The following is a 26,904-nucleotide window of genomic DNA, read 5'->3' on the forward strand; positions in this document are numbered from 1 at the left end:
CAGTCAAAGAGCTCATTGTAACTGAAGCCTAGTATTGACTATTGTTAAGTCCAAACCATAATATCAGTTGTAACTCTACACCTAGGAATTCAGATACTGCTATATGATTTGAAAGACAAGTTTTCTGTTTGATATACAAGTTAAAATATCTCTGTAAAACTGTCGGTTCAATCAAGTTCCTAAAAACTAGCCTGTATCCATTTTGCTTCTCCCGTGAACACTAATCCTGTTCCACAACAAAAATCCTAAAATCAGAACTGATAATTTGGCTGACAATACATGAAGAGCTTCTGCTGCTTAATTAGTTCTGCAAGCTGCTCACAGTAATTACAGCTTTTTTTTGTGTCAATAACTAAGTCAGCATCCCTCAAAAAAGATTCAAGGCCTTATCTGCCTTTTAGTTATGTCACTTCTGCATCACTGTAATTTCACTGATAGCAGTAGAATTACCCTTGATTTACACTAATGTAAGTGAAAGAAGAATCAGATGTATAGACAGCAATAGCAAATGTAGGAAGTTCTTGGGGGATGGTTTTTGCAGTCACATTTCTAATTGTAAGCATATTTGAAAAATATGCATCTAAAAATACAAGCACGTGGAGGTGTAATGTATCAGTACAATAAAACAAACACTGGATGCCTATATAGCATTAAGCAGAATCCTGTAGAAACTACTCAGCTGGCTTCAGAACTTGTCTTTCTAACAGTCAGCAACTAAATTCCAGGGGAATACGCTTGCTCTTTACTGCAGATATTGGAGGTGAACGAACAAACAAATTTGTACAAGGGACACCAAACAATATATCTAAGTTTAGCTCAGCTGATGATCTGTCCCAGTTCCTTTAAAACAAAATGAAACAAAACAAAATAAAATAAAATAAAATTAAAGAAAATTCAATTAAATATACAGATGAATGAATTCTGGAAAACAGTTCGAGAATGGGAGGGGAATCAACTACTTAAACCTTTTAGCAGATACGTCAATTATAAGAAAGCTCAAAATGGTTCCCCTTGGGCTAAATTTGACTCTATTTCATATTGCTGTAAACGCAAAGTCCACTGAATTCAATTTACATTTATAATTTACAATGGGTAGGTCAGTGAAGATGTTATACAGCAGTCTTATTGTTAAATAGGTCAGGTCTATGCTTAACAAGAATTGCGATGAGGTACAATCTGTGATTAATATAGCTATGCTGGCAAAATTTCTTTTTGTGGTTAACATTATAAAGACAAAACCATACTTTGCTGTTAGCTAGAATAAATTGCCAGCAAAGCAGTTCTAATGGTTCATCCTAGGAATGCTTTGCTGGTACCACACGCATGTGAATTTATCAGGGAGGGAGATAGTAGATACCTCATGTCATGGAGCTGTGTCTTTAAGCTGGTTGGGCAAACTTAGCAGATTCATTGCTTCAGACCTTCACCATTAACATCACTGCTAGAATTACCTCCATATTATCCTGATATGTTCATACTGCCAAAGCACTTTGTATATAGACTTGGCCTTGTGCTCAGCCAAGTACCATCTGAATTCCAACAGCTAGGAGGTAGGTTTGCTAAATTCCACTCACTTAAAAAGTCTGTTTATTAACTTGCCTTATATTTGATACTTCAGTTAAATCATTCCAGCAGAGACTAAAAATTTGTGGCCAAAACTAACAAAAAATAATTATAAGAAATTATGTTATGTAGTTATAATGCCTTAAATGATTTTTCCAACCTATTAATTTTCTTTCCCTTGTCATGTTGCTTATTACTATTTACATCCATTTTGGTACATTTCATTGTTTTGCAATGTAATGATGTGCTGCTTGAGTTTCAAGTACTGAATGAGAAAATTTAGATTACTCCATTCTTTCCTCATCATTAGATTTTTAAAATTAGTTTTAAAATGATTTATTTATTTATTCATTAAAATAAAATAAGTTTTGAAATGTTAGAGGATCATTTCCATGCCCATTACATATGATAAAACCTAGAAAATAAAATAAGAACCCAAACCTGTACTTCACCCAGGAGTACCTCACTTCATCCCACCTATCACTAAGCACTTAATTGATATGCCTAAATGAGGAACCTATAACATTTTGACCTAGGATTTGGATTTAGGGGCTACAGTCACTAAACTCCTGCATTTAGGTAAGATAAATATGAACTCTGATAACAGAGGCTGCAACCACGAGCATTTTAAAGGAGATAGAATCCAAAAATCAATGTCTTACTCCTATATTTCCACTGTCTGCACATAGAGAGAAAGCTTCCTTAGCAGAAATGGATTGGTTTTGTTGAGACAGAAGTAGCATCTGAATAAAACTGTGTGCGGGTGAGAGAACCTGGTCAGTTTACATCCCAGAGCACTAATTCTGGGGATAAATGAAAAGGGAAACAAAAGGTTTTTTGAGGAGGTGTCCTGAGAATGATCTGGCTACTTGCACTGGCACATTGCAGAAAGGTCTCTTATCTGTTAATTCTCATATAATCTAGTCTTAGGCTACACAGCATCCAATCAATTGTTGATGGGTTAACTACTTTGCTGGAAAAATATATTAGAAATATTGCTATCACGTATGCAACACCAGTGAACAGGCAGTTCCAACATGATTAGAACTTCACATTTCGATGATAACAGCTGATTACTTCAGCCAAGAGAAACAGATCAGTGTGGTATGTTAAGCCCCACCACAGAAATCTGAAGTCCAGGATATCAGTTTAATGCTGCTGGCCTGGAAATAAACTGTCCTGACATTCACTACTTCTCATATTAACCTTTCCATCCTTACATGAAGTCTTGCCCGTCAGTGCCATTTACTGCCAATTGATAGACAAGAATTGGTATCATTGCACTTGGAGTGAGCTGAATATGCTGCAGCGTCTCAAGTTATTGTGATCAAAGTGTATTTTGACCTTCTGGTAAAAGTCCTTGACTAGAGGCATTAAACACAGATGCATTGAGCTGCTGGCAATTCCTCAAGCCACTGGACCAGCCTGGAAAACTGAAAACTAAAAAAGCATTAAAAGCCCTTGTTTCAGTTTCTATGGACTACCATGGACATATTTTTCTCTGTCATTCTCAAGGCCCATCTGCACCTTAGCATGATTCACAGAAAACATCTTAATAGGGCTTGGGTTTTCTTGTTTTCTTTTCTCTGAGAAGGATGGGGTTTGGGGGTTTTCTTGTTTTGTTTTCTCACGGATATTACATGCTGTGTCATCTTCCAAGACTCCATTGGTTTGGGGATATCAGGATATTTCTGAGTGGGCTGCACCTACAAGAAAGAAGGATCATGATTAATTTCCAACTCTTGTCTCATGTAACAAGGCAGATACCACAGGCAAGGTATTCCACTCTCTTTTTCTTCATAGATTTTGTACATTTACTGGTGTCCTTTCTGCCTGCTCACCCAAATGGAGCAGAGTATTGCTATGTCCTGCCCCTCAACCTGTCAAAAAACTGCAGTGCATCATTACATTTCAAGGACGTACAAAGGTCTCTCACCAGCATTTAGGGAAGGAGAAGAAAGATTCTGTCTGTATCCCAGACCTCCTGGGCAGTGAGAGATCCTCAGTGTTGGCAAGGAGACAGTTTAGCATAGATGAGAAGCTATCTGTTCACTGCATATGGATTCTACATGATCATACAAAAATCAAAGGCAGGCATTAAGCCTAATCAAGGTGAAAAGTACATTTCTGCAAAAAAGGGTGAGCAATTGGAACAATCTGCCACTGTGCCTGGGACCCAGAGTTGACGAGGAAGGGAGGAGGCTGTTCCTTGGCAGCTTCTTCAGAAGCTAGAACTAGTGGATCAAGGAGCACTCTATACCCAGTTAGCTCTGACAACATATCTTGCATGTATGTGTTTCTCAGGCCGGACTGAATAAACTCATATGTTTGAAACAACAGTGTGGTCAATAGTGGCACCTGTGCACGCTTTGTTCTGTGCACAATCAGTCTGTGTCAGGAATCTGCTTCCTTTTGCCTCATTTATCCTATAATAATAAAAGGCAGGCAAGGCAAGGCCATCTTAGATGCTAACAAAGGTCTGCAGAGACTTACCTGAACGTTGCCTGTAACAATAAGGGATGAGGTTCTTTGGGAGCTTCGGAGTATAAAAAGGACCTGCCTGTGAGAATGTAAATAATCATAATAGCCCTTAGTGTAAATGAAAAGGAAAGCCCCCCCTCCCGCTTTTTGAATAAGCACCCCTTAATGCTTAGGCTTTCTGCTCCTTTTTTTATTCTAATAACCACACATTTTATCTTGTTATGGCTGAACTCATAGCTTTTCAAGAGATAGGTCTTACTTCCTTAAGACTGCTACTTAGAATAAAAACTTAGTGGAAGTAATAACGTTCTGTCACCTTCCCAACACAACTATTTTGCACTTATGTCTGACTAGTGGTTATCCTTTATCAACCAAATCTTCCCTTCTAACTTGGTCATTGTGTTCTCCAAGGCATATTCTTACCTATACCTAGACTGTAGATTTCAGCACTGAAATGAAATGACTCTTGAGTCCAAGCACAATCAGTTTGTCTTTTGACTTCTGAGCTCTCAATGTCAGTACTTGACTCTGTGACAGGTGATCCTGTTCTCTCTTTCCTGTGTACTCTTTCTCCATCTCTCCCTTTCTAATAGACAGGCATTATTAGAGAGATATACTAAACCTTTTCTTATGTTGGATGTGCTAAATTAAACTTGCCAGAAGAAATTTGATATTGTTCCTTTTGTCACTTTTTTGGTCAGTAATGAGGCTCTTAAGGTTTATACTGAATTTCTTGTCCTTCAGAACAGAGCAAATTAAATTAGATGTTGCCTAGTCAGTAAGACAGTTAGTGAGATAGTGTGGAGAGGATTTAAGAGCCTGCAGTAGAGCAGAGCTACAGTGGAGCTGGGAGTAGGAATTGAAGGAGGCAGCTGACTCATGAGATGCACAGCAAGCCACCTTCCTAATTCCCTCCCAGATACACACTGAATCAGCATTAACCTGAAAAGCCTATTTTTCAGACTTTGCCTTTTGGGAACAAGGTTTTGAAAACTACAATTAAACCCCAGAAGACTATCTGTATTTTAGTCTTTAATGCAAATTAATTTAACCACCTGGCATGCAAACCGTCTCTCAACCCCCAGATACCCGAAGTGGTTTACTCCGAAATGGCATACTTAAGTGATCACAGGCATACAAAGATATACAAATAGGGTTTAAAACCTTAAGATATTCACAAGCCCAAAGGATATTATGAAATATCTCATGGAACTGGATATCTCCCACAAAATACTAGACCCAACACTTTTAGATGTGTAACATTCTTTAAAAATGAACAGCAAATATATAAAACGATTACACAGCTGATACTATTTAAAAATAGTAGCATACTGAATCCTGACAGGAAAACACCAGGAAAAAATATGGACTACTTCAGCATTCTGAAATCAGCTGCATTTTTCTAAATATTTAATGGAGTTAGTTGCCACTAAAGAAGCATACATTACATGGTTTTACTATATTGTGCAATGAAATTAATACACAAAGTATCAGCACAAAGCTTGAGGATGAAATCTACTCTTAGTGTAAAAACAGTTATGTCACTGAGGCTACAAGAAGAGTGAAGTCAGACATCTATATGTTAATAGGAATGAATGTCTTTTGTATAGGAGACTAGAAATTCAAACAAAATACAGGAAAAAACAGACTGTAAGACACTTTCAGTAGAAAACAAAAATGAAACTATAGTCACGATCTGGAAATGTCTTCATTAAAAAAAAAAACCCAAAACATTTAATAACCTGATTTCTACATTATTTGTCTCTATTTTTTTGATATTCCCATTACCATGATAATAGAGTCCTTCCATCTGCTAATGGATAGCAGTTAACATCCTGTCCTGATTTCAGCTGGGATAGAGTTAATTGTCTTCCTAGTAGCTGGTACAGTGCTGTTTTGAGTTCAGTATGCGAAGAATATTGATAACGCTGATGTTTTCAGTTGTTGCTAAGTAGTGTTTAGTCTAAAGTCAAGGATTTTTCAGCTTCTCATGCCCAGCCAGCGAGAAAGCTGGAGGGGCACAAGAAGTTGGCACAGGACACAGCCAGGGCACCTGACCCAAACTGGCCGAGGGGGTATTCCACACCATGGGACGTCACATCTAGTGTATAAACTGGGGGGAGTGGGGGCAGGAGGATCGCCGCTCGGGGACTAACTGGGTGTCGATCGGCGGGTGGTGAGCCATTGCACTGCGCATCATTTGTACGTTCCAATCCTTTTACTATTGCTGTTGTCATTTTATTAGTGTTATCATTATCATTATTAGTTTCTTCTTTTCTGTTCTATTAAACCGCTTTTATCTCAACCCACCAGTTTTACTTCTTTTCCCGATTTTCTTCCCCATCCCACTTGGGGGTCGGGGGGCCTGGGTGGGGTGTGAGTGAGCAGCTGTGTGGTGCTTAGTTGCTGGCTGGGGTTAAACCACGACACATCCAGACCAGATATTAGGAATAATTTCCTAATTGGATAGTTAGTGAAACACTGGGGGCAACTAACTGAAAAGCTGTTGAATCTCCTGTATTAGAGCTTTTCATGAAGAGGCAACATTGTGCCTTTGTGCTTGGAGATGGACTAAATGATCTATTGAAGTGCTTCCCAGCCTCATATTTCTGTGATTCTGACCTGAAATAGCGATGCATTCTGAACGTACATTATTCACTTAATGTAAAGTTCAAGTCAGTTGTCTGATGACAGCTTCAGCTGACACTCAGAAGGACTTTGAACCTTCCAACAGTCTCTCACCTTTATTACATAGTACATTTTCTGGTAGCAGAAAATGCAGAACATACTGTCAAGGGAACAGATATAACTAGCAGATTTTTGAGGCAGTTACACTCTGATAAGTTGTGATTTAATGGCAAACCATGAAATCACACTTCTATCACACCCATACTTGAACAACCAAAGTCTTCAGGTATTAACAAACCTTAAAAATTGTTTCCAGACACAGGCCCTTCCCTGCTTCTTATCCGGCCTTGTTGTAATTTCTGATTTCCCATCCTCTAACTCATATTTTTCCATACAAGTGGAGTCTTCAGCTCTGTATGAACCAGTCCACATAAACCTTTGGGCAGTAGAGGTGATCACAGAGCACCTGTCCATTTTCCCTGTGAAATAATACTAAACTAATGCTTTGCACAGGTGTTTGGGTTTGGAGCATTTGTTAGTGGTTTCTAGCTCTTGACAACTTGACACTAAGGATTCATTAATGACATTTTAAAGAATTAGACTCCAGCTGCTTGGAGAATAAGGAAATAAAATTACAGTCTAATGTGCCTCTGTATTCTCAGTTAGATGTGGTCATCTTAATTTGATTAAGTCCATTGTGGAACAACATAGAAGAGATGGCTGTGTCCCAGTGATGGTTGCCAGATTATGGGGGAGGGTGTCAATGGAGTAAATTACCTCTACAGATTATTTCCAAAGATTATACCGGCTTTCAAAGAGTCCAGAATTTTATTTTGGGTGTAAGGTACCCTACCGCATAGGCCAAAGGGTGAAGAGAGAAGGTGCAATTGGGCGTAAGGCTATTAAAGGAGACTCAATTCCTGGGACGTGAAATTCAATTTTTAGTGATTCTTAATGTACGACGTTAGGTCTTTTACACGTGTACTTTCTTAGTGCCTCTTTATAGGACCTGTTCCGTGAAAGTTAACGGTGATAACGCAAATGTTGAGACGCTTAGATTAGAAGCATTATAAAAATGAGTATTATATTAAGGTGACTTCCCTTTTGGTAATTATAACTTAATCAATACAGATAATTGCAGCAGTAACTGACTTTCGGTTCTCACCGATACTGAAATTCGTACCCGAGACGCAACTGACCGATTGCCACTTAAGCATTTGGCATTACAGCAAGGAGTTTAGTCGGGTTTTGCCCCCAGAAAATGCAGGGACAAGAAAAGGGGCCAATTTTTTTAAGAGGCCGGGAGGAGCCCAGCGCGTTTCCCGGGGAAGCTGGTGATGCAGGGCAGGCCCCGCCCGCAGACACCCGCACGCAGCAGCGTTTCCGACGCACGCTGACGGCCCGCAACTAGCTCAGCAGCTCGCCAGAAGCCCGCAGCCGCGGGGAGGTGGCGTTAATTTTATTTAGTTGCAGGCAGCGGTTCGCTTTTCAGCGGCGAGACCGCGGTGTCCCCGCTCGCACGGCGGCTCCCGCCACGGCCCTGCCCCGGCCCCCAGGGGGCCGCCTGCGACCCCGCCCCCTCCCGGGCCCCGCCCACCCCTGGCCGCCCGGGTCGCCGTCGGCACCGCGGAAGGGGTCGGAGGTCGTCGCGGGAAGGCGGGGGGGTGGTAGCCCGGATCACGTGACGGTGCCAATATGGCGGCGCCGTGGCGGCGGCGGGGTGGCAGCCGCTGAAGGAGGCGCGTCTCTTCCGGATGGTGGGGTTGCGGCGCGGCCGCAGGCTCTGAGCGCCGGCCCCGGCGACCCCCTCTCCTTGCCCCGCGGCGGGGCCGCCCCGCCATGCAGCCCCCGGCCCGCGAGCAGGACGCCCGCACCAAGAGCATGTTTGTGTCGCGGGCCCTGGAGAAGATCCTGGCGGAGAAGGAAGCGAAGCGGCCCCCGCACGGACAGCTGCGGAGAGCCTGTCAGGTGGCGCTGGGTGAGTCCGCCCGGCCCGGCCCGGCCCGGCCCGCGGGACTCTTCCGCCGGGCCGGGAGCCGCCACCCCTCCCCGGCCTGGGAGGTGTGTGTGGGGGGGGATGACAGAGGGTCCCGCTGGCGGCAGGGGGGAAGGAAGGAAGGAATCCCCGCTCGCCCGGTGCGGCGGGGGCGGGAGGCGGTGTTACCCTTCCCCGCTCCAGCTGGTGTCCTCCGCCACGTCGGATCCCCGGCGGGGAGCGAGCGAATCCCGGGCCCCCAGCTGGGAGGTTGCCGGCCGCGGCCCTGGCTGAGCTCGGGACTTTGGAGGGGGGGGAAAGTTCTCTCTCTAATACCTGACGAGCAAGTACGAGGGGAAAACCCCTAGATATCTCCTTTTATTAAGATCTGGTCTCGGTATGAAGCAAAAGGGGGTGGGGCTTGTCACTTTAGAACCTTGTCACTTTTAATTTCAGAAAATTAATTGTAAACTTTTGAACTAGGAGACTGGCTGTTTAAGGCCCTCGGCTTGCGGAGTCTCAGGTCTTCCAGGACTAGCAATCTTCTTGCATCTTATCTCCAGCTCGTGGCTGGACTGGCTAAAAACTGTTAGCAGTGTAGCCAAATACATACAATGCCTGTGGTGTCTTGCAGAACTGAAAATACTTTTTGTGAAGTTGGCGGACTGGTCCTGAAAACCCCTGCAAGTACAAATTGATGATATAGGTCTCTGTGTTGAAGTTCGGGGAACATATGGTATATCATGAAGGGGAAAAAAAATAAACTGGGTAAAGCTAAAGTATAGCTCTTACAGTTGGAGTTTTCTGTGGCCTTTCTGAATTTGCAAAAGTGACATACCGCTTACAGTTTTAGTTGCTTTGCACCAGTATTTTTCCTTTAACTTGGGAATGTTTACTGTATCCAGAACAGAAGAAAAGGCAGGTTGAGTATGTAAGGAAACTAGGCAGATGCAAGTTCTGTCCAATGCACTGCGAAAGCAAGCTTGAAAAATAGCTGTGGTTTTTACCTTCCTTCCCACAATCCTTACCTTCAAGAAAGTTGTAGGAGCTAATTGTGGTGATAATATATCCAGAGAAAGCTAACCAGATAGAAGGGTATTTTTTTGTTGTTATTAAAAGTTGACATTGTGAGCAGCAGTATAACACGTGCCCCAGCAGTTAGAGACTACTTTTCCTACTTAATTCCTTTTCCTGATTTCTCCCCCAACATGCACCCAACCCATTTACGGGACTGGGAACCTGTTTTGTTGCTATGTAAATATATTTAAAGGGTGAGAAAGGGAACTTTCTTGAAAGATGACTAGTGAAGGTCTTTGTTTGCTAACACATCGAAGATTATGATTTTGGGAGAGGGGTATTGTGCAATAGGCACCTATTATCATTTGCATATTGGATTATAACTATTCTATGTCTGCATATTTTAAGGTATAGTACATTTGAGGGTAGTTTAATGCTTGTGGTGATGGACATTTTTTTGCTAATCTTGCTCAGAAAAAAGAAGTCCATGTGCTTTCCTGGACTAAAGCAGAGGTCAGCATGAATAGATAACCTGTTGCCCAACCGTCCTGCCCTAGCAGGACCTTGATTACTGTACTAAAGGATCTCTGTTGTATTTGGTGAATGTTGTATCATTTTAAGTTGTCAACATGAATGTGGTTTCTTTTATTTACGTGTGTTTGGTCCCCCCCCCCCCCAAACTTAATTCTGTTTAGGTTAAGCTCTTTTTTACTGAAATGAAAAAATCAGTTTTACTTACGTACACTTAAGCTTAATTAAGCTTATACTTTATATTAACTAAGACTATGACTTCAGTTTCAAAAGTGTCAGCTCTAATTATCAAGCCCTGCACAATAGTAAATATGCTAGGAAATGTGGGAAGAACATTACTTGCAGTCCGAGGAATTCAGGCCAGACTTTGTAATCTATGGAAACTGTTATGGATGAAAGAAGCTTCCATGTTTTGAGTAATAATAAAAAAGTCCAGTTAACTCTGAGTAAAATTAATTCAGTTTGAGAGAAATGTGAAGTTAACTTTATGAAACTGGTAATTGTGTCAGCTGTTGTCGTCTTTTTTCCGTGTCATACTTCGAATAATCTCCTTCTGCTTCTCACTAAATTCCATTTGCTTTGCTGTCTTATTTATACAATGGCCCTTTTAATGGAGTGTGGAGGTATTGTACCATTTATAAACTAGTCAACGCAGGCACGGGTCATGTGTAAATGATACCTGCTCTTGGTGCTAGGGAAGTCTATGATGCATCTTTTTTTCTCAATAGAGAGGAACTGGTCTATTCTACAACTTCCTAATAAAAATTAACCTGCAACTATTTCTACAATTTCTGCTGTAGTGTTACTGCAGTAGTGTTTCTGCTAATTACATATGCTTTAAATTTTTTGTTTGGTGAGACAGAGAAATATATTTCTAACTGTGGGAATGATGCTCTTGTTTTCTTTTACATAGGTTCTTTATTGTTTTGAATGTGTTCAACTCCTGAGAGCTTAAGTAAATTACTACTGAAAATTGTTGTCATTCCTATGTAGGAAATATAGGTATTCTTTCATTCTAATTTTAATCTGTTCTAATTGTTTTAATCGTTCTAATTTTAAACTGTTCTTAGCCTTTTTTATCTTCCTTTCCCAGTAATATACCTTTCACTAGACTAATACTGTGCAGTTTTGGACTGCAAAATATCTTCATGATTTTGTAGAAATGAGAAGTAACATAGGCTCAAACGGGATGTAAACAAAAGAAGTGTTGAAGAAAACAAACAAAATCAGTTCCCGGTGGTGTTTTGGGGTTTTGGTTTTTTTGCTCTGTCCACCCTCTCCTTTGAAATACACAGTGTTAATGTTGAGTAAGCAGAGTTTGAATAGATTCCTTCATTCAGTCTCTTGCTTCATCAGTAGGTGTAACGGTTGTATCCTGTACTCTTGGTGCCAGTAAGCCCCAGGAGAGATTGGGAGAAATTGAGGTTTTAAACAGAGCAGCTGTTCTGCTCTGCTTTAGAAAACTGTTTTTAAGAAAACTTGTTTTCAACAGACAACCAGTGTATTGTATAAAAATAGTTGCTTAATAAGCATTCACATGGAGGTCTAGGCACACATGATTCTTAGTAAATCTACTGAAATAATCTCTATCCTGAAAAATTTACAGTGGAACACAGACAGTGTGTATCACAGCAGTTCATATTGGTCTAATGCTAATTGTGTGCCTGGGTCTTTCATATAAACTATTACTCTTGCCCTATTAGGACTGTTTTTAATGACATACTGTGCAGACAACCTGGTTATGTGACCTTCTTTGACTGCCACGTACATATCTTTGAGCTTTGTAAACAACAGAATTTGTTTAGTTAGCTTGTTAATGAGTTTAATAAAATAATCTCTTAAATCATGCCTTCACTTAGGAATCTAGCTGTGTGTTTAAGAAGTCTCTGGATATAAATGACAGATGTCTAAAGTTTGTGTTTCTTAGTAGCCTCTTGGCTAGCACGTTTTGAGAACGCTAGGGCAAAGAGGAGGTAGCGTTGCTTCATTGTGGCAGCCTTTTCTAAAGGGTTCTCTATAGGTCGATAGAATCAATAAATGTGGGTGTTGGGGTTTTTTTAATTTAAGTTTAGGGCAGCCTGGAATTAGGCAATGCAGTAGACTTTACTGGTTTGGGGGAAGGGAAGCTTTTGCTGCTGCTCCATGTGTTTGTATTGGCACTGCTGCCTGGTGTTCTGACATGCTATGGAAAGACATTGCATGTGTCCTTGTGCGAACGCAAGCTATGCCATTTTCTGCACAGGAACTGGTTTGCTTCCACTGAGACAAACTTGATTGCACGTTAACATAGGATGCATCTAATAGCAGGCAGACAATTATTTCCTCCATTTTAATATATGGTTTTCAATATAAGCAAACTTAAACCATCCATCTAATGTAGAAAGGCAGTTAGTTTCAGCATGAGCTTCATCCTGCTTTTATGGCCAGAAGCTCTGGAAGAAATTGCTGCAAGGCCTTGCTTGTTGGTCCAGTTGTGTTGCCTGGTAGGAATGCGGAAAGGCTTGCGTTGAGTGGGCAGCACACATAGAACCCAGAGTTGAAGATGTTTCTGATTGAAGTAGATACGATGTATGCTGATACATTCTGGCCTTAGAAGTAGCAGGTAGCTCCAGTACTGAAAACACCAAGTGAAGGGACAGTGTTGTGCTGTGATGACCAGACATTGGCCAAAATTCAGACTGTGTTCTGTAGCTGTGGAAGGGAATTTAGCTGTGCCCCTTAATTCTATGACTGGAAGAGGAGAGTGACAGTGGCAGTAGGTTTCTGGAAGCTGCCTGTGCCTGGTCGGGGCTTGGTGAGCTGATCATGGCAACAGACTTCATTTAGGCAACAATTTCTGTTTCGCTCGCTTTCAGTGGTCAGACCACCAAATGAGCGCTTAAAATGTGCAGACTTCCGAACTATTTTGATGCAATCAGTAGCAGAAGCATGCCTGTAACTTGGTTTTGTCCTTTCATTTATTATTTTCTGCCAGTATTATCTATTAAAATACTGTTGTGGTGCAGATATTTTTATATGGCTTTAGAAAAGCCTTTATTAAATAAAATTGTGGGGAACTTGGTCAAGCCTTGGTTAGATTTCTTTATTTATTACTTTATGGAGTATTTCTGAGAGTGAAATTGTTATTGTTCTAATATGGGATGCTATTCTTGCACATTTTTCCAATGCAAGATCTAATATAACTATCAGTGAAGATGGGCACGATCATGTCTCCTTAAGGCTAAGACTTGTCAATATTTCTGTTGTCTGTTCTTTTGTTGGCTATACGGTGGATAATGTTCCTTCAGTTCTTGTTACGTTACTTATTGCTAACGGATGTCATACTGCTTCTTTCTTGACTGCTCGCTATGTTGGCTTTCATTAATGACTATGGCAGACGGAATAGCAAGTCCCAGTCCTGGATTTAGCTTATCACTCACAGCTTGCAGTTATACAGGTTTCCTCCACATTTTGCTTCCATTTTCTCTACAAAGTAGGGGTACTAATGTTACAAAATAGGCATACTCTGCAAGGTTAATTCTTGCAACATTCATTGAACAATAGGACAGTGCAAAAACCTGTAACGTGTTTGTTACAGTCCTTGTTCGTTAGTATGTTTTGTGTATTTATGCTTCTGAGAAGAAATTATTGATGTTCACAGGCAGCACTGAAGTCATCTGAACTCTGAACATCTAATCCCAGACAATGGTGCCTCTCTGGAGTTGTGGAGAACAAGTATTGAGTGAATGATCAGTTTCTAATAACTTTGCAATTGCAATGAGTTTTGTAGGCATGATAATTTGCAGATGCATGAAATAGGGTGGAAAGGACAGGATTCCACATGGTGTTACAAATGGTTGTAGCTGCTGTATGCAACAGAAATGAGAAAGAAACACTTTCCCCCCCCCCCCCCTCCTGTATTTAGTTTTAAAAGTAGTTCCCTTTAAAAGTGTAACTTAAAAAAAAAAAAAAAAAAAAAAGGCTTTGCTGGCAAAATGACACCATGCATTTAAGATTTCTTATCTCTTGGGAGTTTGTTCAGCTGATGTCATATTGTGAGGTTTAACAAAAGCAGGCTAACTAGCATTGTAGTTAACGGGAAGGTCTGATGCATTGAACTAATGGTTTATGCAGTGGCTTAGACTTCTGCAGACCTGAGCTCTCTGATGTAGACTTACTCTTGAATAAAAATTGCATACTATACCTGTTTTCTAAGGATATCTCTTGTTAAGAATGTTTGGAAAAATTAGCCTTTTCATGTAGAAGTTGAGAGATATGCCTTCCAATAAATGGTGTGACTGTCCACAATCTCTGAAGCTGAAGATGTTAAAGGAAAGGAATAGCAAATACTGAAGTGTAATACTTCTGGTTTGAAACAGCTTTGCTTTATTGCATTTTTCCTTATTTGTGTTATTGATAACGATAACTTATGTTGGGTGTTAAATCCTTTGAATATTTTTTCTTTCTTCCAGATGAGATAAAAACGGAGCTGGAAAAGCAAAGGTAAATTATTAATTGCTGTAAACTATGCCATTAAACAGCAAGCAGAATAATGTGATAGTGAAATGTAAGAGTGTATATACATTATGGCAATGAATTTGTGAATACCTAGTTACACACCTTTCTGCTGAAAACATGATATGGCCCATGTGCTCTAATTGCACAATGTTTGTGGATGTGGGTACTCAAGCCATAACTGCCTCTGAATTTCACTATGAAAAAATTGCAAAACTTCTAAAAGATGCTAGTTTTTCACTTCCTTTTACTGGGCTTAATATAGCCTGATAGGAGATCATAAAGAGCAATAGGTGTCCTCTGTTTGACAGTGTATGCTCTTAACTACCTAGATCAAGAATACCAATTTAAATATTACTTAAATCCAAATTTGAAAACACTTTTCCAGCACTCTGCTGTGATTTAAAATGAGCCCCCAATGTGTTTCTCTTTGCTTAGTAATCATATGGCCCCTGTTTAATTAATTCAGAATAACTTTGATAGACTTATCATTTAAGTTGTAGGAGTTCCCAGTATTTCAGGTAGCGGGACTGTGTTGGAGTGTAGTGAGGGAAGAGTTAAGTTTAAGAATATATGAAAAAGTTAAGATGTGATACTGATTTTTAAAGAAAGCTGAACTTTCTTTTAAAAGTATGTGTGAGAGAAACTTGCATTACATTTGTATGCTGCTATGTACCATTCAGCTTTAAATTTAGAAAAGGAGGAAGCGTAGTTTGCTGTGATATACATGTTTAGAATAATTAATAACCCTTCTTATCTGACCTAGAGAAGGCACTGCTGCTCCACCAAAAGCAAACTTCATTGAAGCAGATAAGTATTTCCTCCCGTTTGAACTGGCCTGCCAGTCAAAGTCTCCACGCATTGTCAGTACTTCCCTGGATTGTTTACAGGTAACTGTTCTGTTTAAACTTGGACAGAGTGAAATGGAGAAACATGCAGTTACAAAAATCTTGTGTGATGTTGGCATTCTTAGAGTGAAGAAGTAATACTGTCTGAGTACATACAGTGATGAAGATACCCACTATGGCTACCTAGATGCATAAACCATGCAAAATAAGTTATTATCAGACTGGGCTGACAGCGCATCTTGTCAAAGTCAGAAATGTGTGGGTGTTGTTTTATAGTGAACTAAGCCTTTATTGAAACTCATGAATGCTTACATTATTCAGTAAAGATGTTTCATCTGTGGTGCTCTAAAAGGAATATTTACCATGGTGTTTCTTGTAGTGCTTGTAGGGAGGTTAAACTCTGGAGTCTTTCTACCTTGATCCTCCTTAGATTCTTACAGAAAAAACAAATTCACCTTAAGGGCAGAACCTTTCTGTTGTTAATAGGTACAAAGTTTGATGATAAAAAATTTTGTCTGGTTACAATAGGTCTGGGTGGAAAAAGCTTATGTATCACTTACTAAATTTGTTTTGTCTAGATGTGTGAACAGTCCCAAGTATTTGGTAGCCAGACTATTGATGGTGTTAAATTTTTGTGTTAAAACTGGTTAAGTGAGGTATACTGTCTAAACCCCCCTTTTTATGATATACTTACTGTATTTTAGTTAACAGTATACTGTTTTCTAACCTGCATTCTTTCTACACAGAAACTCATTGCGTATGGACATATCACTGGCAATGCTCCAGACAGTGGAGCTCCTGGAAAACGACTGATTGACCGAATAGTTGAAACCATTTGCAATTGCTTTCAGGGTCCTCAAACAGATGAAGGAGTACAGTTGCAGATAATTAAGGTATTTTATTTGGTTCAGGTTGGTGCAATGTTAATTTGCTTTCTCTGATTTTGTAACTGAAAGAAATTTAATGCGAAGCACTACTTAAGGCCCAGTTTCTCCATTTCTTACACTGGTAGATATGTCATTGAATTTAGGGAGGCTGTCACCAGGTCAGACTTGGTATGTGAAATGTATTTCCTCTTGGTAAGCAGAACATAAGGGAATAACTTGTAAATGTTTGTCCTTCTTTATGGGATGATCCATGGCCTGGGTACTTTATCTTGCAGACAGCTGGGTGTTCATCTTCTAGGCTAGTAATGCCCACATTCATTAGGCCAATGAATTGCTATCAGCTTTCAGCTGAAGGCACTGTAACTCTGATGCAGTATCGTGGCCTGCTGCTGTAGCCCATCTGCAGTATATGCTCTCAACGAAGTGTAGTAGTCCCAGTGGTGTGTGTTCTGGTTCTGAAATCTCCTTGGGCTACCAAGAACAAGGTTGGAAAGTGGTGAACCTGCTAGTAATCTAATTTGATGGTGGTGTAGAGCAATTAGCCTTTTCACAGAAATTAAGCCATAGAATATAATAACTGTTTCATGTGGAGGTTGAATATCTCCCTTAATGGAGAACTAGTTGTGATAAAACACTTAAACAGCTCGGGAGAGAACAGATATGTGGAAGTTCTGTTAAACTTTCTTTGATTTGAAATCTTGTTTCACAGAACTAGAAGTTCCTTACAAAGTCTTATAAACAGATACATGTGTTTCATAACAAACCCAGTGATTATTATGGAAGACCTGCATGAAATGTATTGCTGCCTACTTGCTTAGATTTCATTTTTACTGTGCTATGGACTTTTTCAGGCTCTCCTCACTGCAGTAACATCTCCGTATATAGAAATCCATGAAGGAACAATTCTTCAGACTGTTAGAACATGTTACAACATCTATCTGGCCAGTAAAAATCTTATTAATCAGACAACTGCCAAAGCTACCCTTACGCAGATGTTAAATGTCATTTTTACACGGATGGAAAATCAAGCTGTACGTAACTGTTACTTTTGCTCATCTCAAATGTTTAGGCTTGAAAAATGAACAGAAAACTTTTTTAAAATTATTTTTAATGGGTCTGTCATTGTAGTTGGATATCTATTGATTTGTAATTTTATAAAACTTGTCAAATCCTGCAATGAAGCATACTGAAGCATACTGACTGATTAAAAATAAAATATGAAGCTTTTTGCTGATAACAAGGTTTCACACTGTACTTTCTGCCAAATGGCTTTGTATAAAAAAGTGATGGGATGCTTTTAAAATAAGCATGAAGAGCATCTTTTTAATTTGACTGGCCAAGTGATATCCTCACTGTTTCTTTCTTGTTAACATGTGAATTCACAAAGGAACGTCAGTCATCAGAGACACCCGTTTTCCCCTATGTTTTGTGCCTTAGATTAACTTTTTCATATTGTTTTTTCAAGATACAAGAATCCAGAGAAATAGAAAAAACAAATCAGCAAAAATCCCAGTCTCCTGCAATTCCAGTGGTGTCCAAGTCTCCGAAGATTGGTCAGTTAAAACATGGCTATCAGGAAGGCAAACCCACTGTTCCTGTAAGTGTGGAATTAACAAACGGTGAGCCTGAGAGGGCAGAAAATGGAGAGGTGAAGTTGGAGCAGGATCTGACTCTTTCAGCATCAGGTGAACAAGAATAGGTTGTGTCTATTGCTTTCAGTTACAATATTCCTATTGGAAAATGCTCTTTTAGGCTATTTTGGGGAGAACTGACTGGAGATATTGGCTCAACTCATGCTTATGTTTTCTCAGTAGTGATTCAGAGTATACAGGCCATCCTTAGCTTGTCTACAACATGATAACCATTGAAGAAAGGCTCATGTTTTCCCTAGAATTCTAGTGCAACTATATATAGTTTTTGTATATAGAATTGTAATGGGATTTGACTTGATTAGGTTGATAAAGGGGAAGGAAAGGAAGAGAATAATCACTGTACATGGGAAGTGGCAGAATTGCTTTCAGGTAATTGAAGTCCTGTGGTAAAAATAATGTGTATTATGAAGACCTTATCATAAGCATATACTGTATCCAAATTAGGAACGTAGGGTATTCCAAAACTAAAAGTTCATAACAGTTGATAAATGCAAATGACAAAATCACTGCATTTGAAATATCAGTGTTTTATTATAAACAATGGAAATAATATCAATGAATGTTTTTGTATGACTTCTTGAAAATGGCTTTAGAGGAGAACTACTAAAGAAAATCTTTAATTTTTAAACCTCCTGCTTCTGTCATGTATCTTCTTTCCATCTTCTTCCTAAACAAAAGTACTAAATTGAAAATTATCTCTTTGTGTGTTTCATTAGAGGAAACATCTGATGGAGGAAATGAAATGGTTAAAGGCATCTTGGAAGATGTGGTCACGTCAGCTGTGAAAGGTAACAAAATCTTCTAAAGTAAAATAGATGCATGTGTATTGCCAAACTTTTATTCCTGTGATTATAAAAGCATGGAAGTTCTTTTTGTTACTAAGTATCTTGTCAAGAACACCTACTAAGGCAGTAAGAACAAGTTTTTATTGTTTCAATATTCTTCTTTTGCTGGTAGCCAAGAAACTTTAGTTTACCAGTGCTGCTTCTGTTCAGCTTGGTTCTAGAGCTTTACAAAGTCATGGGATAAAAAAGCTCAATGGGTGATTTTAATCGATTTTACTTTTCCCATTTAGTGGCGGAAGAAAAGCAAGTAACAGAAACAGTTAAGGCTCTACCTGCATTAGAGACTGCTGATATTGCTCTTTCTGGCTCTAGTAATGAAAATGTACAAACAAACGGGATTCCAGATGACAGGCAATCTGTTTCCTCTACTGATAATCTGGTAAATAACTTCACCGGATGCTAATGTATATTTAGGAAAGGTGATAAGTTTTTATCATGCCAACTAATACAGTGGGATTTTGGGGAGGGAAGGGACACAAGCTTTAATGTGTGTGTCGTGCTTAGCTTCAAAAAGGAAGCAGCAACTGCAATTTAAGTAGATATTGAAAACAACTGTTCCAAAATTGATTATGTTATTTGTGTTTTAATACAGGGTGGGGGCGGAGGGGCAGAGTCTGTCAACATGTGTGAAAAGATCCAGATCACCTGCAGGTTCAGGTTTAGTTTAAACTTCGCCTAATGTACAGTTTTTTCTTAATCTGTAGCTAATTCTTAGAGGAGCTGTGGAATCTTCTTAATTGCTCTGTTCCTTTCTCTCACTGATGATCTAATGTGTTTCTTGCTGTCAAGGAAACAGATGTATCTGGACATCAAGCTGCTTCCAAATTTTCCCATGTTCTACAAAAGGATGCCTTCCTTGTGTTCAGGTCGTTGTGCAAGCTCTCAATGAAGCCACTTGGTGATGGACCACCAGATCCCAAGTAATGAGACTGTAGTTATTACACATTATCCTTTTCAGGTAGCTTTTGGAGACAGTTAAGTAGCTGCTGTACAGTAAAACAAGTATTCAGAATTCACCTGTTGGGCCCTTATTTCAATTAGTTTGATGAATCTAGGGTTGAAACTTGCTTCAAATTATTAAAAACTTAATACTTGAGGGTTGCGGGGGTTTTTGTAACAGGCTTATTAATCTTATCAGTTGAAGTGGCCTTGACTATAGTATTTGTGAGTTTTTGATGGGGGAGTGGGAGAATGTGTCTTAGTAGCACTGAGTTGCATTATAATTCTAGTCTAAGATGTTAATACTTCTGGAAAATCTCCAAATTAAGATGGTAGATGGTGTCCAAAATCACTTGCAGGCTGATTTCCACCCCTCCTGTGCCGTGCCTTGAAATGAATTAAAAGAGCAGTCATTTCTTCTTGACGTGGAAGAAATGCCATAGTGGTCATGCTGAATACAAGTATGTATTCAGAAATGTAATAAAAATATATTTAATTTTGAATTTTTTCTAGATCCCATGAATTACGGTCTAAGATAGTGTCTCTCCAGCTTCTTCTGTCGGTACTGCAGAATGCTGGCCCAGTTTTCAGGACACATGAAATGTTCATCAATGCAATCAAGCAATATCTTTGTGTAGCATTATCTAAAAATGGAGTCTCTTCTGTTCCTGATGTATTTGAGCTCTCTCTTGCCATCTTTCTCACGCTGCTTTCGAATTTTAAGACCCATTTGAAAATGCAGATTGAGGTGAGAGACTTTTATCTAGCATTTGTATGATGCTCTAGTTCTCAAATAAAAATACTGTAACGCTAAAACGCCAGCTGGAAGATAGAAGTCAATGTCTTAGTTTTGTTTGCTTACTAAACTAGTATTTTACTACTGTATTCAAATTCTAATATGCATGAGATGATACTCTTCAAGAGGAATTACTGAATAGAAAAGAATTTGTACATTTGGCATGGTTCTAATAAGTTTGGGATCATCAAGTCCTTTACCTCATTTATTTTGCAGGTTTTCTTCAAAGAGATCTTCCTGAATATTCTAGAGACTTCTTCAAGCTCCTTTGAACACAAATGGATGGTGATTCAGACTTTAACTAGAATTTGTGCAGGTATTTCCATTGTTGTGAAAAGCAGTCACTTCCTCTGGCAGCAGATGAAAATTACTTTGAAGGCAAATGCCACGTGTAATGTTTAAGTGTGAAAAATTGAATTTGATCCTGTAGTGCTTGGGTTAAATGTCTGGATTCATCCCCACTGCCTGCTCCAACTGGCTGATTCCATTTAAAAATGCTATTACACTGAATCCTAATATTTGCATTTTCTTTTATTTTCAAGATGCCCAGTGTGTAGTGGATATTTATGTTAACTATGATTGTGATTTAAACGCTGCTAATATATTTGAACGCCTTGTAAATGATTTGTCCAAAATCGCACAGGGACGAAGTGGGCATGAGTTGGGAATGACGCCTTTACAGGTAAGAAAAGCACCTTTGAAGGTAAGGTACTTTTTTTTTTTTCCCATAAATGGTGCCATCTCTGGATCATTTTTGATATTTCCAGTGGTTCATGTTGTCCTTAATGTACTGATGTTGCTTACTTTATTAGTTAGCCAATTTTGCAATTGGATGCTGAAGCAGTACGATTAATTTACTTTGTGATTTTGACGTATATTTGCATTGTGACGCTAGGCTGGTTCTGGACTCTTTTGTTGGTCTGCCATGGGAGAGAGAAGCAAATGAGCCTTTCTCTGCCTTACTCAAATGACTTCCCTTCTGTGGTATATGAACCAGCAGTAGCTTCATCTTTTGTTTGCTTAGCACAAACATTTTGTGCTGTATCTACACCACCAGTATTTTATTTTTAAAATTATACTTTCCCAGTCATTAGAGGAAGGGTGGAGTATAGACTGCTTTCAGCAGGAGGAGTTATTTCTGGTATTGGCCTTGTCCTACAGCACTGTTTTTCTAGCCCAGCCTAATGGCTTTCAGGGTTGAAGTGAACTTAGTGCCAGTGTTGATCTCGGAACTGAGTGCACCTCACACTTCTCCCCCCTCCCCCATGGTCCTTTGACCAGAAAATGCAAGTAAAAACCAGGAGACCTTTGTTTCAGATTTTGAATAGAACTGTTTACTGTACAGCTAAGGTAGTAAGACACTTGTCTTGCTTGTGGAGAGATCTGGCACTATAGAGACTTACTGGATGGTCATAATCATTCATACAACAAAGGGGCTGCATATAGGATTTGGTGTATATTGCTCGTTGGTTGTGCTCATCAGTTGTCAATAGACCATCTGCTTAAAGCAGCTGGAATGTGTGTCAGTCTGGTTATGGTTGCTTTTGGCCTGGATGTATCCAACCTAAATAGTCAAGGGGCAGAAACTTCCTATAACCAATAGATTCTCCCTAACTGATGAACTTTCTAAGGTTTGAATGGTGTGATGTAATGCCTTCTAAAAACTTGTGGACATATATATATATATATATATATATATATATCAATATCACTTCGGGTTTTTTGAGGGTTTTTGTTGTTTTGTTTTTTTTTTTGTTTGGGTGATTTTTTTGATATTTTTTTTTCTTTTTTTTTTTTTTTTTTTTGAAGGAACTAAGCCTGAGGAAAAAAGGACTTGAATGTTTGGTTTCTATTTTAAAATGTATGGTAGAATGGAGCAAAGACCTTTATGTGAACCCCAATCATCAGGCTAGCTTGGGTAAGATTGTTTCCTTATGGAGAGACTATTTTGTTTAATAAGTTTGTGCTTGTGTTTATTCAGTGTTTAGAAGCTACTCCAGAAGTGTGGATGCTATGTTTTTATGTAATGATTTGTTTATACAAATGAAGTATTTTATAAACAATTGTTAATGCTGTTGCAGTAACCAACTCTCCAACTGTCTGGTTCAAATAACCAAGTTCTGTTTAAGAGCTTTAGCCAGGCGATTGTCTACACTATAAAAGTTGGCTTATGTAGAGCAAGACATGTAACAAATCTTGCAGTTACTAAGTTGAAGCACAATTTCTCCATAGCAGCTGCTGCTGCTCTTCTCTGCCTTTCATTGGATTATTTTAGAATTGCATCAATATAGCATCTTCATGTAGTGTAGACTGCCAAAAAGTATATGTGATAAAATAAAAATATTGACTCATAAATTTCTACTAAAAAGTTTTGTAACTAAAAGCTTTTGACTGAACAGGATAACTTAAGTCTTGCCCTGTTTATAAATAGGTTCATATAAACAATCTGAACAGGAAATGGCTGAAGGTAAATGCCTTGAGAGTGGAGGGAGACGGAGTAGTGTCAGTTCCTTGGACTCCACTGTGTCATCAGGAGTTGGAAGTGTTGGTACCCAGACTGCTGTCCCAGATGATCCTGAGCAATTTGAAGTCATCAAGCAACAAAAGGAAATAATTGAACATGGGATAGAACTGTAAGTCCAGTATGACAGGAATATAGAAGTTCACTAATAAAAAAACCTGTGTGTACAACAGTATTGTTTTTTATGATCTTACACCATCAAACCTTTAGGGACACTTACAAATTGATCTTAATGCTGAAGACTCCTGCCTGCTGTTGTAAAAGCTAACACTGGAGGCTATTGTAGTTAAAAGGAATTCAGTAAAATCTTGGGTGGAGTGGAGGGTGGTTTCACAGCTTTCCTTTGTGCTGGTTCAGCCACACAAGAGAGGAAAGCGTGTGTATACCTAGGAAGAAATTGATTTGAGCAGGCAGGCTTAATGTTGTCTTACAGCTCTTACACCATTTGTTGTCTTTCATTGAGTTTGGAGAATTAAATCATTGTTGAGCTATGTCTTACTACTTTTTCATTAGTTTGAAGATCTTTATGTCTGTAAATACTATAAGAAGGTCTTAAACAGCAACATTTTTAACATTTCATAGAAATTCTCTAATTTTTAATATTTCAAAAAGGTCAGTTTTTAAGTAAGTTTTCCAGCAATAACTTTTAAGCTTATCAGCATCTGAATGTACCTTATGAGGTGTAGCCTATGGAGTGATATGTGCAACAATTGTGTTAACTATTCTTTGACTTTTTTCTAACTAGAAAAGAGAGATACAGAGTTACAGCACAGAATCTTTGGTTTAGAAGGGCTCTATAAAACTAAAATTTTATAGGCTGTGATGTTTTTCAATTGTATGTCTCAATTTCCCCATGTTTTTGTCTGAATAGGTTTAATAAAAAACCAAAGAGAGGAATACAATATCTACAGGAGCAGGGAATGCTTGGCACTACAGCAGAGGACATTGCACAATTTTTGCACCAAGAAGAACGCCTCTGTTCTGTAAGATGACATGCAACATAAGATAACGAATACTTTTGCCCCTATCATCTTCTTCCCTCTCTTCTGATGTCTGTATGCACTCACTCTTCAGTTCATATTTCATTAATAGATAACTGAAAGTGTAAGGGTTCTAATGAAGGTACTTAATACCAATGCTACTTTCTATTTACTTGCTGTCCCAGGCTTTTTAGAGTAGCTGTGTTTACAATAAGGTGCTGAAGGGATTCCCCATAAATGGGAACATGCATTTTATCCATATCTGCATTAGTAGTATCTTGCCAGCAAAGGAATATAATGTACTGCAGTGGCAAAGCATTCTCTTCTGCATGTGAAATAGGGCACAAGTTCAGCTTTCCTTGGCTCTACAGTAATGCAGATCTTGCCTTGGGAAGTGAGGGAAGCAAGAATATGCAGACTAAAGGCATTTCTAATGGCACTGGTTTCTTGTCATCCCTCTAACGGTTGCTCTGCCTGCTCAGTGAAGTGTATCAGTCTTACAAAACTGACAGCTGTGCAATTCTTGTACTATAAATTTTCTTGCAAAGTTGGCAGTTGGATTACACACTAATAACTGTCTCTTGTGTTTTTAGACTCAGGTAGGGGAATTTCTTGGGGAAAGCAACAAGTTTAACAAGGAAGTGATGTACGCTTATGTAGACCAGCTTGATTTCTGTGGAAAAGACTTTGTCTCTGCTCTGCGTATATTTCTGGAAGGTTTTCGTCTGCCAGGTGAAGCCCAGAAGATTGATAGATTAATGGAGAAGTTTGCTGCTAGATATATTGAATGCAACCAACGGTAATTCAAAACCTTTGTATTGGAGAAGTGCCTGAAGAATGGCTGTATTGTTTGTGGCCGTTAGGGGCAAGGTGCAGCTCACACTCATACTAGGTCAGGAACTTCTACAGACTTGTTTGAGGAGCAGATCTTGTTGCTAATACTGGTGCTGATGCTCTTCAGCAGCTAGGTGCAATGGAAACTTTGGATAGAAAGTATCCCGGTGCTGGCATTTCATTAAATCCGGAATACTTGCTAGAATGAATTATTGGAACAGGAATGCCCTAAGTATGTTCAATTGTCTCTGTATAAGCCGTTCTGTTTTAAAACAAATGTAGATCAGTCAAGTGTAAACAACAGTAATAAGAAGTAGCAATTGATAAAATTCAAAATACATGGCATAAATAACTAATAAGATGTTACACATGTTTTTGTTTGCCTGTTAGACGTTGAACAAAATGTATATATGTTATTTGGTGTCAAGAAGGCAGTGTTGCTATTGTTTCTAATGTAATAAACTAGCATTGAAGTTTAACTAGGTGTTCAGGCTTAATTGGTTCCTATTTCTCAGTCCAGTTGGTGCCTCACTGGGTTGGTTTTATATAGTTCTTTATGAAACCCTGGGAGTGAAAAATAAGCTGCTGTTTACCTTTTGTAGGATTACCCAAAAAAGGATAATGTATAATCTTTTGGGAAGGTACTTGAAAATTCCAGTCATTGCTAGTTTTCAACATTGTGAAGAAGATGCTTTTATATGGTTTCCCTTTTTATTTGCATTTTAAAACACTTAAGGCTTCATGCGTTTCTAAAGACTAATTTCAGGCTCTGTTAGCTATTTGGTTGAATGCATAGCACTTCTGGGTGTTTTTCTTGCATGTAGAAATAGAGTTAATGGATTGAGGAATTGGGGCTCTAAAAACCTGTTTTGTTTTTTTTTTCTCCCTTAGGCAAACACTGTTTGCTAGTGCTGACACTGCCTATGTTTTGGCATACTCTATTATAATGCTGACTACAGACTTGCACAGTCCACAGGTAGAAATTAAAAAAGTAAACTTGTAGAGGTTCAAATTTCCCCGAAACTTGCATTCAAAATCTGATATCTGACTTCCATTCTTTTTTACAGGTAAAGAATAAAATGACAAAGGAGCAATACATTAAAATGAATCGAGGAATCAATGACAGTAAAGACCTGCCAGTAGAATATTTATCCACAATCTATGAAGAAATAGAAGGAAAGAAAATTGCAATGAAAGAGACAAAAGAATATGCAATTACAACCAAGTGTAGTAAACCAAGTAAGAAGGAACTAGAAACTGAAAGACCACAGTGCTCTTGAACTATTGCAGTAACTTTCAGGATGGTGTAGTGGAAGTTCAGATCCCTTTTTGAAAATGTGTTGTGCAGTACATAAGTTACTTTCAGAATGGCTAGTATAGATATTTGGAATGAAACTGGCTCAGTTAAGTAACAATGCTGTGATGGAAACATAGCTGTGTAAGTGCATCTGGCACTGTTGCAGAGAGGCACTGGAAACTAGATTTGGGGTTTTTTTTGAAACGGAAGTGTGGGGGGAAGATGGTAGAATAACTGAAGGTGGCACTTACTTTGCAAGTTAACTTCTTGTTTCTATGTGCTAGACAACAGGTGGGGTTTTGTTTTGTGCTGGGTTTTTTTGTCTCCCTATCAGTAGCATGGTCATAGTTCAGAGGCTGGTAAGTGCCACAGTTCTTGTGATAATATCCGAAAAAGAGAGAGATCAGAGAGTTAGTCATGGTCTGTAGTCACTTATCCTCATCTAGACCAAATGAGGACTTCTGTATGTAGTGTTCACTAGAAACCAGGATCCCCACCTGGACTCTGCTTTTACTCAGAATAGCTGGTATTGATTTAATTCAAATCAGTGACTTCTGAGTCTTCAGCATAGTGGTTTTTTCAGTGTTTTCCATGCTATTTGCAAGTCTCCTAGATC

At 39.0% G+C, this 26,904-nt stretch overlaps 1 protein-coding gene across 2 annotated transcripts in view; it reads left to right on the forward strand.

Moving 5' to 3' along the window:
• The first annotated feature begins 8,313 nt into the window (after positions 1-8,313).
• The window catches only part of ARFGEF2 (ADP ribosylation factor guanine nucleotide exchange factor 2), a 38,440-nt gene continuing 19,849 nt past the window's right edge, over positions 8,314-26,904 (forward strand). For both annotated transcript variants that reach the window (XM_049816551.1, XM_049816552.1), the window contains exons 1-18: positions 8,314-8,650; positions 14,647-14,677; positions 15,456-15,579; positions 16,284-16,430; positions 17,276-17,455; positions 17,890-18,109; positions 18,793-18,864; positions 19,152-19,300; positions 19,711-19,841; positions 20,374-20,608; positions 20,873-20,972; positions 21,199-21,338; positions 22,466-22,574; positions 23,088-23,289; positions 24,049-24,160; positions 24,751-24,956; positions 25,883-25,967; positions 26,059-26,230. In XM_049816551.1, the coding sequence (XP_049672508.1) occupies positions 8,512-8,650; positions 14,647-14,677; positions 15,456-15,579; positions 16,284-16,430; positions 17,276-17,455; positions 17,890-18,109; positions 18,793-18,864; positions 19,152-19,300; positions 19,711-19,841; positions 20,374-20,608; positions 20,873-20,972; positions 21,199-21,338; positions 22,466-22,574; positions 23,088-23,289; positions 24,049-24,160; positions 24,751-24,956; positions 25,883-25,967; positions 26,059-26,230 (2,554 nt within the window). In that variant the 5' untranslated portion in view covers positions 8,314-8,511. The remainder of the gene's footprint in view (positions 8,651-14,646; positions 14,678-15,455; positions 15,580-16,283; positions 16,431-17,275; positions 17,456-17,889; positions 18,110-18,792; positions 18,865-19,151; positions 19,301-19,710; positions 19,842-20,373; positions 20,609-20,872; positions 20,973-21,198; positions 21,339-22,465; positions 22,575-23,087; positions 23,290-24,048; positions 24,161-24,750; positions 24,957-25,882; positions 25,968-26,058; positions 26,231-26,904) is intronic.

Source organism: Accipiter gentilis, chromosome 14 (assembly GCF_929443795.1).
Source record: "Accipiter gentilis chromosome 14, bAccGen1.1, whole genome shotgun sequence".
NCBI classification, from domain to species: Eukaryota; Metazoa; Chordata; class Aves; order Accipitriformes; family Accipitridae; genus Astur; species Astur gentilis.